Here is a 13,352-nt window from a genome sequence, read left to right as displayed (position 1 = left end):
AAACTTAGTAAGGGCCCACTGACTACTGTACTTCAATGCATTTTGACAGCTTATGTTGCCCATGATTAATAGAATCATAGAATCCCTGCAGTGCAGAAGAGGCCATTCAGTCCATCAAGTCTGCATCACCTCTCTGATAGGCATCTCCACATCATAGAGTATCTGACCCAGGTCTCAGTTCTATTCCCCGCCTTATCCCTGTAAACCCACACATTTCCCATGGCTAATCCATCTAATCTAGGGATATTGAGGGGAAATTTAACATGGCTAATCTACAGGGCAGCACGGTGGCACAGTGGTTAGCGCTGCTGCCTCACAGCGCCAGGAACCCAGGTTCGATTCCTGACTTGGGTGACTGTCTGTGTGGAGTTTGCACATTCTCCCCGTGTCTGCGTGGGGTTCCTCTCACAGTCCAAAGATTTGCAGGTTAGATGGATTGGCCATGCTAAATTGTCCATTAGTGTCAGGGGGATTCGTAGGGTAAATATATGGGGTTACAGGGATAGGGCCTGGGTGGGATTGTTGTTGGTGCAGGCTCAATCGGCCGAATGGCCTCCTTTTGCACTGTAAGGATTCTATGATTCTAGCCTGCACATCTTTGGACATCACTAACATCCTGAACTCAGTTAATGATTCTCCTGGGTCACTAGTGTGACTGGGTTAGCATCTGATGCTCAATTTCTGAAACAGGAGCTCAGTAGGAAAGACAAAATGTGAAGACAGAAATCCATCCGACCACAAAACAGATTTTCTTTTCAGTTTAAATATACTATCTTGCTGAGGAACACTTGGTATTGGAAGTTTTGGAACTCCAGCCGACTGGAGTTGGCTCCTTAGGGGAGGAAACATGCAGCCTGAGAATATGAAAGCGAGTTTGGACTATTTCTGACTTCCGGCCCCTTCGTGGCTGCAACCCGCCTGCTTGGGAGATCTTCCCGGAGGTGGCTAATTAAGCAGATTCCTTGGGCATCTACCTTGGAAGGACAGCAGCCCCACTAACAGAGGTGACCATTGTCGGAGCAGGAAATGCATGGGTGCCTCCTTCTTGAGGTGCCTCCTAGAGAGTTGATCAATTTAACATAAGCAGTGCCCACAGCTGCCAGGCCATGCCTGTGTTGGGGGAAATCCCTGAACAGGCTGGTTGGTGGCTGCAGCTGAGGTCCGCTGATGGCTGAAACTCCTCCTGAGGGAGGGCAGGTACATGACTTCCCCACAGTCTCCCCAGGCTAACAGTGAGGGAAGTCATCCCCAGGCACGTGCTAGGCTTGGCTCTTAGTGGCTGGCCTGTGTGTGCCTGGGAAGATTTCAGTGAAGACCCAATCAGCCCAGAGATTGACACTTAATAATGCAGGTTGGTGATTCATCACTGCCAGATAGATTGCCAGTAGTCACCCACTATTGGGGGGATTGCCCAAAGGAGAGAACGTGTTGGGTGCTGACCCGATGTTTGCATGGCTCAAGACCTCCTCCGCTGAAACAGTTACATCCTGCCTTAAATACCTGCGGAACAAAATGAAACAGCTTGCTTCTTTTTAACCCTAAAATGGATGTGAAAATGTTAGCACAATCAAGAACAGATTCAGAACATTTCCTGCCTGCTACACGGAAAGGAAAAATTGGATGGGTGCATAATGGACGGCTGAACTCAGAACTTCCTAGCTGGTGAGAAACAGAAAAACATAAGCACTACACATGAAAATTATGTACGGTTTAGCACGGATTACAAACTATTCTTTTTTAGTGTGTGAGAAGCTAGTAAAACATTACGACCAGAAAGAAAATACATGGATTTTTTATGTCACTTGGAATTTGTTCTATTACTGTTTAATACAACTGTTTGACAATTTCATCACTCCACCATTGACAGTTATATCTTTGACATTCAATGGCATTACCATTGCTGAATCCCCCACTACCTACATCCTGGGGGCTACCATTGACCAGAAACTGAACTGAACTAGCCATATAAATACTGTGGCTACAAGAGTAGGTCAAAGGCTCAGAATCCTGCAGTGCCTAACTCACCTCCTGACTCCCCGAAGCCTGCCCACCATTTACAATGCACAAGTCAGGAGTGTGATGGAATACTCTCCACTTGCCTGGATGTGTGCAGCTCCAACAACACTCTAGAGACTCGACAACATCGAGGACAAAGCAGCCTGCTTGATTGCTATCCCTTCCACAAACATTTGATTCCTCTACCACTGACAAACATTGGCAGTAGTGTGTACCATTTACAAGATGCACTGCAGGAACTCACCAAGGTTCCTCAGGCAGCACCTTCCAAATCCACAACCATCACCATCTTGAAGGGCAAGAGCTGCAGACACATGGGAACACCACCACTTGGAAGTTTCCCTCCAGGCCACTCATCATCCTGACCTACAAATATATCACTGCTCCTTCACTGTTGTTGGGTCAAATATCTGGAACACTCTCCCTAACAGCACTGTGGGTGTACTTACACCTCAGGGACATGCAGTGACTCAGGAAGGCAGCTCACCAACACCTTCTCAAGGGCAACTAGGGATGGGCAATAAATGCTGGTCGAGCTAGTGATGCCCAAATCTCATAAATGATTTTTTTAAAAAGGTGCCTCAACCTCAAGCTCTGGAATTCCCTCCCTAAATCTCTCCATCTCTTTCTACTGTTTTAAAAGACTCCTCAAACCCATCTCTTCGACCAAGCTTTTGGTCATCTGTCCCAACGTCTCCTCATGTGGTTCAGTGTCATGTTGTGTTTGATCATGCTCTTGTTAAGAGTTAAGAATCCCCAACAGGACAGAAGGAAGCCATTCGGCCCATCAAGCCTGCACTGACAACAATCCCACCGTATCCCTTTAACCCCACATATTTTATCCTACTAATGCCCCTGAAACTAGTCAATTTAACATGGCCAATCAACCTAACCTGCACATTTTTGGACTGTGGGAGGAAACCGGAGCACCTGGAAGAAACCCATGCAGACACAGGGAAGACATGAAAATTCCATACAGACAGTCACCCATGCTGGGAATCAAACCCGGGTCTCTGGCACTCTGAGGCAACAGCGCCAGCCAACGTGCCACCGTGCCGACATTATCTAAAAGCTTAAAGGTCTAGTGTCATGTTCCCTGCTTCCTTCCAATGACAAGGAAGATTCCATGAAGACAGGATAGGACCAGTAGCTACGGAAATCTATAATAGTTGGCAAGTTTTCTTGGGTGGCGGGAGGCAGTGCCTGCCCATTGGGGAGAAATCTGAAAAACTAAAGCCGAAAATATCTGGAATGAAACCTGTGAGAGAAAGCCCACAAAATTTCAACAATTGTACCAGATTACTCGCGGGTGACTTAACGATACATAAGCAACACTTCCATTCCAACTGTTAAATAAATAGATTGTTGCCCGGCTTCCTCACTGGTCCACGATTATCCCTTTTTCCCATGGCCAGATTAAGTAAAAGGTATAGATAAAACTAAGCTCACTGAAGAAACATAACACACAGTTAAAAATAGGTTTCACTGGAGCTTCTGCAGTAAAATTCAATGTTTGGCCCTCTACGGGTTGGAAACATGACACAGATGGAGAAGCAATTACTTCCTTTGAGGAAAATGAGGTCGCCTGTAGATAAGTTTTACACAAGAACTTTCCAATTAACATGAGCTGAGTGAAATCATTTAGGTTAAACTTAGTTTTCTGACAAAATAAAAACATTAAAGTGGTCATTTGGGGAAAGAGAGTTGGTGATAAAATTGTACTACCTACTTTGGCGTATGCCTGAATGACTCATGGAGATGAAGTCAGAAGACTGTACACAATGCCTAAAATGCAATTCTGTCACAGTTGTCATGTGTGAGGCAAGAGGCAATTTTTGAGCTAACAGGAAACTCTGAGCACACGTGGCACAGTGGTTAGCACTGCTGTCTCACTGCACCAGGGACCTGGGTTCAATTCGGGCCTTGGATGACTGTCTGTGTGGAGTCTGCACGTTTGCCCCGTGTCTGTGTGGAGTTTTTTGATTTGATTTATTATTGTCACATGTATTGGGACACAGTGTAAAGTATTATTTCTTGCGCTATACAGACAAAATGTACCGTTCATAGAGTACACTGGGGAGAAGGAAAGGAGAGGGTGCAGAATATAGTGTTACATTCATAGCAAGGGTGTAGAGAAAGATCGGCTTAATATATGGGCGGCACAGTAGCACAGTGGTTAGCACAGTGGTTAGCACTGCTGCTTCACAGCTCCAGGGTCCTGGGTTCGATTCCCGGCTCGGGTCACTGTCTGTGTGGAGTTTGCACATTCTCCTAGTGTCTGCGTGGGTTTCCTCCGGGTGCTCCGGTTTTCTCCCACAGTCCAAAGATGTGCAGGCTAGGTTGATTGGCCAGGTTAAAAATTGCCCCTTAGAGTCCTGAGATGCGTCTGTTAGAGGGATTAGCAGGTAAATATGTGGAGATAGGGCCTGGGTGGGATTGTGGTCGGTGCAGACTCGATGGGCCGAATGGCCTCCTTCTGCACTGTAGGGTTTCTATGATTCTATGGTGGGCCCATTCAAAAGCAGGGAAGAAACTGTTCTCGAGTTGGTTGGTGAGTGATGTCAGAATTTTGTATCTTTTTCCCGACGGAAGAAGGTGGAAGAGTGTATGTCTGGGGTGCGTGGGGTCCTTGATTATGCTGGCTGCTTTTCCGAGGCAGCGGGAAGTGTGGACGGAGTCAATGGAGGGGAGGCTGGTTTGGGTGATGGACTCGGTTCCCTCTGACAGTCCAAAGATGTACAGGTTAGATTGATTGGCCATGTAAAATTGCCCCCAAGCGTCCAAGGATGGACTGGGTTATGGGGATAGGGCCTGGATCAGATGATCTTATGGAGAGTCGGTGCAGACTTGGTGGGCCGAATGGCCTGCTTCTGCACTATAGGGATTCTATGATTCTCGGGATATCCCAAAGGGTATTACTAATGATAGATTACTTTTAAAAATGCATTGTGTTCACTGTTATGTACATTTTTTTGCATCAGTATTCACAAAGGAGAGGGACATGTTGACAGGTAGTGTCTCAGAGAGATGTGTTGACCCGTTAGAAAAAATCTCAATTACAAGGGAGGAAGTGTTAGCTTTGTTAGGAAACATTAAGACAGACAAATGCCCAGGGCCAGATGGTATCTATCCTAGACTCCTCAGGGAGGCAAGAGATGAAATTGCTGGGCCTCTAACAGAAATCTTTGTCTCTTCACTGGACACAGGTGAGGTCCCAGAGGATTTGAGGAGAGCAAATGTGGTCCTGTTATTTAAGAAGGGTAGCAAGGATAACGCGGGTAATTATAGGCCGGTGAGCTTGACATCCGTGGTAGGGAAATTGTTGGAGAAGATTCTTAGAGATAGGATATATGCGCATTTAGAACTATTAGCGATAGACAGCATGGTTTTGTACGAGGGAGGTCATGCCTCACAAATTTGGTTGAGTTTTTTGAGGTGACAAAAACGATTGACGAGGGAAGGGCCGTGGATGTCGTCTATATGGATTTTAGTAAAACGTTTGACAAGGTCCCTCATGGCAGGCTGGTGCAAAAGGTTAAATCTCACGGGATAAAAGGTGAGCTAGCTAGATGGGTGGAGAACTGGCTTAGCCATAGAAGACAGAGGGTAACAGTGGAGGGGTCTTTTTCCAGTTGGAGGTCTGTGACTAGTGGTGTTCCACAGGGTTCTGTACTGGGACCTCTGCTGTTTGTGATATATATAAATGATTTGGAGGAAGATGAAGCTGGTGTGATCAGTAAGTTTGCGGACGACACGAAGATTGCTGGAGTTGCGGATAGTGATGAACATTGTCAGAGAATACAGCAGGATATAGATAGGCTGGAACATTGGGCGGAGAAATGGCAGATGGAATTTAATCCAGATAAATGCGAAGTGATGCATTTCGGTAGATCTAATGTAAGGGGGAGCTACACAATAAATGGCAGAACCATCAGGAGTGTGGACACACAGAGGGACCTGGGTGTACAAGTCCACAGATCCTTAAAGGTGGAAGCACAGGTGGAGAGGGTGGTCAAGAAGGCATATGGCATGCTTGCCTTCATTGGATGGGGCATAGAATATAAAAGTTGGCATATGACGTTGCAGCTGTATAGAACGTTGGTTAGGCCACATTTGGAATACTGCGTCCAGTTCTGGTCGCCACACTACCAGAAGGACGTGGAGGCTTTGGAGAGAGTACAGAAAAGGTTTACCAGGATGTTGCCTGGTATGGAGGGTCTTAGCTATGAGGAGAGATTAGGTAAATTGGGTTTGTTCTCCCTGGAAAGATGGAGGATGAGGGGTGACCTAATAGAGGTGTATAAAATTATGAAGGGCGTTGATAGGGTGAACAGTGGGAAGCTTTTTCCCAGGTCGGAGGTGACGAACACAAGGGGTCACGGGTTCAAGGTGAGGGGGGCAAGGTTCAACACAGATGTCAGGGGGACGTATTTTAAACAATGGGGGCCTGGAATGCACTGCCAAGCAAGGTGATTGAGGCGGTCACGCTGGGATCGTTTAAGACTTATCTCGATAGCCACATGAACAGACTGGGAATAGAGGGATACAAATGAATGGTCTAGTTGGGCACATGAGCAGCGCAGGCTTGGAGGGCCGAAGGGCCTGTTCCTGTGCTGTATTGTTCTTTACACAGCAAACAATCACAGAGCAAGTAAGATTCCACAAATGAAATAACCAGCAAATTGGTTTTTGTTGATGTGTACTGAGAGAAAAATGTAAGTGAGAAAACTGGGTTGGAGTCTCATGCTCTTCTTCAATTATTGCCATGGGATCTTTCATTTTCACCCAATAAAACCTTGGTTTAGTTTCTCATCCAGAGTACAACCGTTTCCAGCAATGTTAAATTCCTTCTGTAGTCTACAGTTGCCTGGCTGACATGTTCAACAAGTTGCTTTTGCATCACATCTTCAATAACCAAAGTTTGCCAAGGCACTTCACAGATGCATTCGAGTGGAAAAATGGACAATGTGTCGTAGGAGGGGGCATTAGCAGGAGTGACAAAAAGCTCGTCAAGAGGGTGGAATTTAAGGAAAAAGTGGAGTTGGAGAAAATTCCAGAATGCGTGGCCAGCAATGATGGGGTGGAATGGATACACAAAGTGTCCAGATTTGAAGAAGTGGAGAATTTGGGAAAAGTGGAGATGGTTGCAAAGTGGGAGAACTTTCCAAAGGCTGGAGAGGCAGGATCACGAAAGGACTTAAACACGAGAATGGGGACAATAGCTTCCATTCATGCAATGCTTTTAACATAGTAAAATGTACCAAGATGCTTCACACAACTGTTACCAAATAAAGATTTTACACAGCCATTTGGTGATATTAGCACAGTTAGTCAAAGTCTTAAGGAGTTTCATAAATGAAGAGTATGAGTTAGATAAGCAAGGAGGCTTAAGAATAAAGTGAATAAAGGCAACAGTAGGTCATATGACATTTTGAACCTATTCTGCTATTCAATATCATGGCTGATCTTTAACCTCAATTCCATTTTCCAAATTCCTCCATTCCCCCAGAGTCCAAAAATCTATCTTAGCCTTCAATATAATCAACTCAGCAGTCTTAAATGTTTGACCACTTATTCTGAGACTATGCCACATATAGCTCTATATGCACCAGGAAGAGAAATAGCTTCTCAGATCCACCCATTAAGACCCAAAGGATCTTTCAAGTGTCAATGAAATAACTCCAGACAATTTAAGCCCAACGCACTCCATGCCCCATCACAGGGCAACCCCCTCGCCCCAGGAATCATTCTGATGAACTTTTGCTGCACTTCCATCAGGCCACATTTAGTCATCTTTTGGTGTGGAGACCAAAGCAGTGCACAGAAGTCCTGGTGTGGTCTCATCAAAACAATTATAGCAAGAGTTTCTTTCTCTTGCGCTCCAGGCCCCTGTTTAGGGAATGAAATTCAGATCCTCGGGCTGAGGCAGTTAACAAGTGTGCAGCAATTCAAATAAAAGATGCTCAACAGGCTGGGCCCAGAGGTGGGCTATGGGGCTGGTGGAGCTAGGGGTGAAGGTGTGGATGTCATGGAAGGATTTGAAAACCGGGATGAGATCAAGGCATTGTTGGACCGGGTCTCACTTTAGCTCAAAAAGCATTGGGATAATGGGCGAATGGGACTTGGTGCAAGCTGGGTTAGCAGAGTTCTGGATACTTCACATTTACATAGAGTGGGAAATGGGAGGCCAACCAGAAGAGGATTCGAATAGTCAAGTTCAGAGGTACTAAAGGCAGGTCTGTGGGTTTCAGCATCAGATGATGATGAGGCAGATTAGAAGATGGGTGAATTTGCAGAATTGGAAGGAGGTGGTTCTGTTGATTCAGCGAATACATGGTTGAAAGTACGTCTCAGGCTCACCAAGACTATGAAAGTTCTGGTCCAGAGAGTGGGGTGGAGTTTCTGGTGCAGGCACAAGAAAATGATACCAGTCCTTCCAATATCTGGTTGGAGGAAAGTTTCAATCTGATGGGGGCCAATGTAGGTCAGCAAGGACAGAGATGATGGGTTAGCAGGACTTGCAGCAGGATTGGATACAGGCAGGAGATCTTTTAGATGAGCTGACGTTTACGGATAATAGAAAATGAGATATCAGACAGCACTGTAATGCCTGATTTTTAAAAATTATTTCACAGTATGTGGGCAACACCGGTGAGGGCATTTATTGTCCATCCTTAATTGTCCTTGTGAAGGTAGTGCTGAGCCACTTTCTTGGGCCACTGCAGTCCATTAGGTGCAAGTACACCCACAGTGCTGTTAGGAAGAGAGTTCCAGGAATTTGACCCAGTAACAGTGAAGGAACAGTGGTACAGTACCAAGTCAAGATGGTAAGTGGCTTGGAGGTGGTGTTTCCCTGTATCTGCTGTCCTTGTCCTTCTAGATAGTAGAGGTTACAGGTTTGGAAAGTGCTAGTGAAGCAGTCTTTGGTGAGTTGCAGAAGTATATCTTGCAGATGGTACACACTGCTTCACTGTGTGTCAGTGGAGGGAGTGAATGTTTAAATGATGGATGGGATGGGAGTCAAGTGGGCTGCATTGTTCTGGATGGTGCTGAGCTTCTAGTCTCACTGGAGCTGCATTCATCCAGGCAAGTGGAGATATTCCACCACACTCCTGACTTGTGTCTTGAGACGGTGGCTAGGTATTGGGTTGTCCAGTGCTGAGCTGTTCACTGCAAGATTCCCAGCTTGTGACCTGCTCTTGTAGCCACAGTGTTTATATAGTTAGATGGTCCAATTTCTGGACAATGTAACGCCCAGGATATTGATAGTGGGAAATTCAGTGATGGCAATGCCATTGAATGTCGAAGGGAGATGGCTAGAATCTCTCTTGTTGAAGATGGTCATTGCCTGGCACTTGAGTGGCACTTACTGTCCCAAACCTGAATGTTGTCCAAGTCTTGCTGCAAGTGGGCACGGACTATTTCAGCATCTGTGGAGTAGCTAAACATTGTGCAATCATCCAACAAACATTCGTATTTCTAATCTTATGATGGAGAGAAGGTCATAAATGTGGAGATGGGAAAAGATTCAGAATCAAGTCTGACATCTTAACCTTCCAGCTCAGAGCCGAGAGTCACACCAACTGACCATCCTGACAGAAGGTATTTTGGTTGGGTGGCATTTTAAAGCCCATTTATCAACATTTGGATTTTGGATCAAATGTTAAATCAAGGCACTATCTACTTTAGTGAACTGTCCAGAGAAAAAAAACAAGGATTCCTCCCACATTAATTCTTCAGTTAACACCCCATCATCAATCCATTGGTTGCGGTTTTTTATCATGTCCTGGGTTTCCCGCTGGCGTGGGGTGACGTTAATAGGAATTCCCATTGACAGCTGCGGAGCCAAAGAATCCTGTTGCTAGCCAACAACATGTCACCTCCCGCCACCGGTGGGAAACATGAGGCTGGAAGGCCAGAGAATCTCACCCATAGTGCTTTAGATGTTAGGTGGATTGGTCATGCTAAATTGCCCCTTAGTATCAGGGGGACTAGCTAGGGTAAATGCATGGGGTTATGGGGCTAGGGCCTGGGTGGGATTGTGGTCGGTGCAGACTTGATGGGCCGAATGGCCTCCTTCTGCACTGTAGGATCCTATGATTCTAAATATATATCTATATATCTCTCTATATTTTTCTCTCTCTCTCTGCAATATATATATAGCCTTCTTTCTTTCTCCTACTTGATGAAATTTAAATTAAAAAGGCAATTTTGTTTTGTCGAATCAAATAATGCATTTATTTGGGAGTAGTTACTCAAATCTGCGACCTAATAAAACAGTTAATTTCAGTTTACAACTATTGCGTTATTATTCAAAATAGAGTTATAACAAAAGCTCTTCTGTGAAAGCTTCCTTTGGGAAAGGAAATGTCACTCAATAGCTTCACCAGAGCTAAATGCTAAGTTTGAATTAATTACAATTAGAATGCCAGTTAAACATGGTAACTTTATTCAGAGCCAATAGGGATGCATTTTTTGTGAATTCGCAACTGCAAAATGCAAATTTTGAGCTTTTTTTTTAATAGCTGATTTTACTCATTTGAATTTGGTGTGTTTAGAGTGAAAATTGACAGAGAAATGAAAGCAAAATAAGTCACGCAAATTGTGAAACTTACAAGTGTTTCCTGAACAAACAAATTCAAGTCATTAAAATAGTGGAGTGAAAAGGAGGGTTTTAAAGTAGTTGCATGTGAAATATAATCCCTTTGCGGCTCCCAAGTCCAAGTTTGCAAAACACACTGCCTTTAACCCTCACCAACCCCTTATTATCCTCACCACAAAAGAGGCATCAGGGCAGGGCTAAGCCTGAAGCAACTGGCGCTGCAATGAATGGAAATGCCGCAAAGAGCACCCAACCACACATGCCCAGTGATCGCTCCAGAGGATAGCATCTGCATTTGCACCAAAGTTAGCTGTGATCATCTCCGCCTGGACGTGAGCAGCTCCAACAACACTCCAGTAGTTCAACACCATTTGGCCATAGCAGACTACTTCATTGGCATCCATTCACTACCTTATACATTCACTCCCTCAACCACCAGTGCGGGGTGGCAACATTGTGTACAGGTGATACACGCCAGCAGCTCGCTAAGGATTCTTCAACAGCATATTCCAAACTCTCAACCTCAATCATCTCGGACAGGGCAGCAGGTACATGGGAACACCAACGGCTGCAACTTCTCTCCCAAATCACACACCTCCCAGACTTGGAAATATATCGCTATTCCATCACAGTCCTTGGTTCCAAATCCTAGAACTCCACCACTATCAGCACTGTGTGTTTACCTATACCACAAGGGCTGCAGTTGCTCAAGAAGGCAGTTCACCATCGCCTTCAGAAGGGCAGTTAGGAATGGGAAATAAAGGCTTGCCTTGCCAGCAGTGACCACATGCTATGTACAAGAATTGCAAAAAAACCTGAAAGTTTGAGAAGCAATATATCCTTTAAGGGAAAAAGAATAAAGAAAAGACAGATTTGGAATTGTATAGCGCTTTTGTCAAACTTTGGATTGTCCCAAAGTGTATTACAGCCAATGAAATACTTTTGAAGTATAATTACTCTTGTATGTGGGGAAACATGGCAGCCAAATTGCACACAGCATAGTCCCATAAACACCAATCAAATGATGATCAGATAAACTTGATTTAAATTGGACATTGGTAGAGAGCTAAATAATGGCCTGGTCAATGAGGAGAACTCCCCTGCTCTTCTTCGAATAGTGCCATGGGATCTTTAACATCCATTTGAGGGGGCAAATCTGAAAGATATGACATCTAACAGTGTCATTATCTCAGGACCGCAATGAAGTTTTAATATTTTTAAAAATTTTAATTCATTTACGGGATGTGGGCATTGCTAGCTAGGTCAGGATGCATTGCCCATCCCTAATTGCCCTGGAGCAGATGGTGGTGGTTATAGACACACACACACCACACACAGTGCTGCAAGGGAGGGAGTTCCAGGATTTTGAAACAGCGACAGTGAAGGAACGGCAATATATTTCCAGGTCAGGGTGGTGAGTGACTTGGGAGGTGGTGGTGTTCACATGCGTCCTTTGACCTTGTCCTTCTTGCTGGTAGTGGTTGTGGGTTTGGAAGGTGCTGCTCAAGGAGCTTGGTGAATTCTTGCAGTCTTGTAGATAGTACACATGGCTGCCACCGTTCATCAGTGGCGGAGGGAGTGAATGTTTGTGGAATGGGTGCCAATCGACAAGACTGCTTTGTCCTGGATGGTGTCGAGCTTCTTGAGTGTTGTTGGAGCTGCACTCACCACAGGCTGAGTATTCCATTACACTCCTGACATGTTGATTGCAAGTTGAAATCTCCGGAGTGGATCTTGAAGGCACAACCTTCCAACTATCACTAAATATCATTCAAATCTTAGCCTTTTTCATCCCTAACTGTATCTCCATAGAATCCCTACAGTACAGAAGGAGGCCATTTGGCCCATCAAGTCTGTACCAACCACAATCACACCCAGTCCCTATTCCTGCAACCCCATACATTTACCCTACTAGTCCCCCTGACACGAGGGCCAATTTAATATGGCCAATCAACCTAACCCGCACATCTTTGGAGTGTGGGAGGAAACCGGAGCACCCAGAGGAAACCCACGCAGACATGGGGAGAAAATGTGCAAACTCCACACAGACAGTGACCCGAGGCTGGAATTGAACCTGGGACCCTGGCGCTGAGAGGCAGCTGTGCTAACCACTGTGCCGCCCTAATATTATACAAATAACTCAAAGTCTTAAATATCGAAAAGGTAATGATTGAAGTGGATAATTTTCAAATGCTGTTTTGGTTTTTGTCATGTTTTGTATAGCATGAAGTTCACCAGAACAATACAGATATAAAATCATTGTATTTTATTATAAAATTATAGTATATTAAAATTATTCTAAAATGCACATTAATTACCTCCAAGACCTTGTGAATGAAATGCAACACTGCCTCCGACTGTTTCAGCATTGTCCCAGCAAGGCAAACCTACCTGGCATTATGATATCAGAGAAGCCCAATTTTCTGGTGATAGCCACACCCCTGGTGAACAATACCGGGTACTCTCTCCGGATCTGATCAATGTCTCCATGCAGCAGCTGCAGTGCAACTGACAAACCTTTAACAAAGAACAGACACATCACATGTTGAAAGTTTATGGACATTGACTGCTCACTCCTTGAAAGAAAACCTTCTGCAATAAAACAGGAGCTACGGTCTTTGTGGCAAAAGAATTCATTCTAACAGGTTGAATTAAGATTATGTTGTAATGGAAATCAGGAGCACTACATTTAAAAGGTGCACTTCGATCAAGTGCTTATCGAACTCTGTTGTAT

At 44.8% G+C, this 13,352-nt stretch overlaps 1 protein-coding gene across 1 annotated transcript in view; it reads right to left on the bottom strand.

Moving 5' to 3' along the window:
* The window catches only part of LOC144499054 (dedicator of cytokinesis protein 4-like), a 386,914-nt gene that overhangs the window by 186,264 nt on the left and 187,298 nt on the right, over positions 1-13,352 (bottom strand). Inside the window, exon 13 of the mRNA XM_078221109.1 lies at positions 13,010-13,135. Within this exon, the coding sequence (XP_078077235.1) occupies positions 13,010-13,135 (126 nt within the window). The remainder of the gene's footprint in view (positions 1-13,009; positions 13,136-13,352) is intronic.

The sequence above is a fragment of the Mustelus asterias genome, chromosome 9, assembly GCF_964213995.1.
Source record: "Mustelus asterias chromosome 9, sMusAst1.hap1.1, whole genome shotgun sequence".
Taxonomy (NCBI): domain Eukaryota; kingdom Metazoa; phylum Chordata; class Chondrichthyes; order Carcharhiniformes; family Triakidae; genus Mustelus; species Mustelus asterias.
This window is presented reverse-complemented; position numbering and strand designations above follow the sequence as displayed.